Source organism: Chenopodium album, chromosome 10, assembly GCF_948465745.1.
Source record: "Chenopodium album chromosome 10, dcCheAlbu1.1, whole genome shotgun sequence".
Lineage (NCBI taxonomy): Eukaryota > Viridiplantae > Streptophyta > Magnoliopsida > Caryophyllales > Amaranthaceae > Chenopodium > Chenopodium album.
In genome coordinates this window covers 20,794,783-20,798,781 of record NC_137843.1, presented here as the reverse complement: position 1 = coordinate 20,798,781, position 3,999 = coordinate 20,794,783, and the positions used below count along the sequence as shown (strand labels likewise).

The 3,999-nt window shown below is 36.7% G+C and overlaps 1 protein-coding gene across 1 annotated transcript; it reads left to right on the top strand.

The window, feature by feature from the left end:
- Positions 1-282: 282 nt before the first annotated feature.
- LOC145565036 (secreted RxLR effector protein 161-like) lies at positions 283-1,222 on the top strand. Its single transcript, XM_081625150.1, has 2 exons — positions 283-426; positions 893-1,222. The coding sequence occupies exons 1-2, from the start codon at positions 283-285 to the stop codon at positions 1,220-1,222; spliced, it is 474 nt and encodes a 157-aa protein (XP_081481276.1).
- Positions 1,223-3,999: the final 2,777 nt, after the last annotated feature.

Sequence of the window (3,999 nt, the reverse complement as noted above, 5' to 3'; positions counted from 1 at the left end):
ATAATGGCAATGCAAGCTGAACTGAGTGAATTTGAAAGAAACAAAGTCTGGCACCTAGTTCCTAGACCGGAACACCAAAAGGTCATTGGATTAAAGTGGGTGTACAGAAACAAGCTTGATGAACATGGAATCATTGTGAGAAACAAGGCTAGGCTGGTTGTCAAGGGGTACAATCAACAAGAAGGCATAGACTTTGATGAAACATTTGCACCAGTTGCCAGGTTAGAAGCTATACGCATTCTTATTGCCTTTGCAGCTTTTATGGATATTAAGTTGTTCTAGATGGACGTCAAATGTGCCTTCTTAAATGGTTTATTAAAAGAAGACGTCTATGTGGAACAACCTCCTGGATTTGAAGATCCAGAATTCTCAAACCATGTCTACAAACTTGATAAAGCTCTCTATGGGCTGAAACAAGCACCAAGGGCATGGTATGAGAGGTTGTCCAAATTCCTATTAGGTAATGATTTTAAAAGAGGAAAAATAGACAAAACATTGTTTTTAAAATCTAAAGGAACTGACATTTTAGTTGTACAAATATATGTAGATGATATTATTTTTGGTGCAACTAACGAATCTTTGGTGAAGTATTTTGCTGACCTTATGAGCGGTGAGTTCGAGATGAGCATGATGGGTGAGCTAAACTTCTTTCTTGGTTTGCAAATTAAACAAACTGAGAAAGGAATAATGATTCACCGGCAAAAGTATGTGAAGGAACTCATAAAGAAATATAAGATGGAAAGTTCCAAGTCTATGAGAACACCTATGAGAACTAACATCAGACTGGATGAAGACACAGCTGGAACTTGTATAGATCAGAAGATGTATAGAGGTATGATAGGCTCCTTATTATATTTAACTGCTAGTAGACCTGACATATCGTTCAGTGTAGGCTTATGCGCGAGGTTCCAAGCCAATAAAGGAATCTCATCTTAAAGCAGTCAAAAGGATACTTAGGTATCTACAAGGAACTGATGACTTATGCCTCTATTATCCAAGAAATGAATCAATTGATCTAGTGGGATATACAGATGCTGACTATGCAGGTGATCTAGTAAATAGAAAAAGCACATCAGGTATGACTCAATTTCTTGGACCATGCTTAGTTTCTTGGGGTTCCAAGAAACAGAATACAGTTGCTTTGTCCACAGCAGAAGCTGAATATGTAGCTGCTGCAGCATGTTGCTCACAAATGATGTGGATAAAACAAACAAATATGTGATTTTGGTTTAAAATTTGAATGTGTTCCATTTTATTGTGACAATACTAGTGCTATCTGTATATCAAAGGATCCAGTTCAACATTCTAAGGTTAAGCATATCCACATTAGACATCATTTTCTAAAAGATAATGTGGAAAAAGGCTATATTAAGGTAGAATTTTTTCCTACTAATAATCAAATTGCTGATATTCTAACTAAGCCTTTGAGCAGAGAACGCTTTGAGAACATGAGATTGGAACTTGGGATGATCAAGCTGAATTGATTGCAACTGAAGTTCCTAGATATGGCATTGTCATTTACAAGAATAAAACATCTATCACAATCTTTGTGTGATAAACATAACGGGAATGTCACCGTTGGCAAACTCTTGGAGGTTAGTACAATTAGCACTTATTAGACTATACATAATTTTCAAGGGTATGTAGACATATATGTGACAAGTTCCTGGATAAATTCACCTTGAAAAAAAAAATTTCAATTCTCAAAACTTATCTTATACAAATAATAAATCTCATGAATTTATGGAAAAAGGATAAACTTTAAATCTGAAATTCCATCCAGTTGTTTTTAATCGGATAAATACATTGTTCCTAGAAGCATAACTTTTCATCTCCTAACCAAAGAGAGCACCCATGGAAGGCGAAAATCCAAACCCTAACCAAAGTGAAAACTCACCCACCAAAGAGCAAGATCCAACCTTTATACTACCAATCGAGATGATTATTACTGAATTTCCTAACCCTATCACCTCTGAAGCAAAAAGCACCAAACCAAAACCCCGAGACGAAACTAAAACCTCGTCTACTGCTAGTCTTCCAAATGTCATTGATCGAATTGTGGCTTGGAAGAAACGGAAGGCCGAGAAAAGTCTTAAAGAACATATGGAGGAAGCAGATGCACTATCTAAGGGGGAAGACACTGTCAACAAGGATGACTCCGAGGGAGAAGAAGACCAAAAGATGTTGGCAAAACAAGCTGAAAGGTATGTGGTAGGATATAGAATCGATTATGAATGGTGTAAGAAGGTGGAATTTTCTGAATTTCTGGAATTGATTGCTTTTCAAGGATGGGATGTTTTATTTTCGACTAAAGCTAAGAATTTGCCGTATCCTATGGCCATGGATGAGTTTATAAAAGAATGTGAATTTGAAAATGGAGTGTGTTTTAGTAGAATTAATGAAATTGAAATAGAATTTGATGCTGCTAGATTGGGAACTTTGCTACAAGTTCCAGGTGAGGGATTTGAAACCTAAATGAAAGGTGCTGTGAATGTGAAGGTGGAAGGTCACACTAAAACTGAAGTAGTATCATTTTTAGGAGGAAAAAGAGGTGTGAGCGTTATGAACCACAATGATTTGTCTCCCTTGCACAAACTCTTGTTTAATCTTGTTAAAAAATCTCTGATCCCGAGAACACAAAAGAAAAATGAACTCTGCTACCTAGACATGGCCTTGATCTTTTGCATGTCTAAGAAAATCAAAATCAACTTTCCCTCTTTGATGATGCAATACCTAGAACACTGTATTGAGAAGGAGATAAAAGTAGGATATGGTGCTATCCTGTCCACAGTGTTTGAAAATCTAGGAGTAAAGCTAGTAGATTTCTATGGTAGAATGAAGGAGAAGGGAGAGAACATAATTAATGGAGACACCTTGAGGGGATTGAGTCTTGAGGTTGTGAAGGGGATATGTGAAAAATATGAAGCAATAAAAGGCTAAGACAAAGAAAGAAAGTCCTCAACCAACAGAATCGGTTAGGAAGAGTAGAAGACTCACTGCAAGAACTCAGGTCAAGACAAGCATAAGTGAACCTCTAGACATCAGTGACAAGGATGAGGGCACTGAGGAACTGGTCTCTGAACTAGTTAACAGGGTAATGCAGGTTGAAGGATAGCTGATGGAGATGACAGGAAAGGTGAGATCCCTAGAGAGAACTATTCAAATTCAGGAGAAGGAGTTCCAAAAGAAGTTCTCTACCATGGAGACAAAGCTGCTAAAGATGGAAGAAGACAACAAGACAACTATTGAACAGATTCTCAAGATTCTTGCGGAGTAATCCGCTAATGCTCTCTGCCCAACCTATCCCTATGCCTATTTTGAATCCCTTGATTCTGTTAAGGAACTTTGTTATTTTGTTTTAAGTATTTTGAACTTGGTTTGTAATATTTTGAACTGCTCTGGATGGTTGGCTTTTGTTATCATATTCTAGAACTTTGTCTATATATGTATGCAATGCTTGTTAAGAAAATACAGGTTAGTTAGTGTGAAAGAGCTAGCTTAAGAAAGCTAGCCAGCGCTGCTTCCAGCTTCCCACATTCGATGAATTGCCTGTGGGGCTGTGAGTACATGCATAAAACTTTGAAAAATCAGGTTTTTGATAATGCCAAAAGGGGGAAAAGCAGGAGCAAACTTGGAAGCTGAAGTTGTTCTAGTTCCAGTTAAGTAAGTAACAAAGGTTATTCTATTGTTCTCTTCTCTTAATTTTTAATTACTTTCTGGTTGTTTTTCAGTTTGTTTGTTTTTCATTCTTTTAAAGATTCTGTTATTTCATTCTGTTTTGTTCCTTTACTTAGCTTATATGAAAAAAAAATAGAAAAATGAAAAATTAACCTTCTGTTTCTTTACTTGTTATCCTAAGGAGTTTGCTCAGTTTGTCATCATCAAAACGGGGGAAATTGTTGACCCTTATGAGGTTTTGATGATGATGTTAAGAATTGAGCAAACTTCCATCTAATAAGGATTTTCTAGTGTTGTGATGTTTGCAGGTTCAGTAAGCGT

Excerpts from the sequence above, each read along its gene's own strand:
- LOC145565036 (XM_081625150.1), top strand. The coding sequence starts at position 283 with ATGGACGTCAAATGTGCCTTCTTAAATGGTTTATTAAAAGAAGACGTC. Across the intron at positions 427-892 it reads GGCTGAAACAAGCACCAAGG|GCTTATGCGCGAGGTTCCAA; the intron begins GCATGGTATGAG and ends CGTTCAGTGTAG.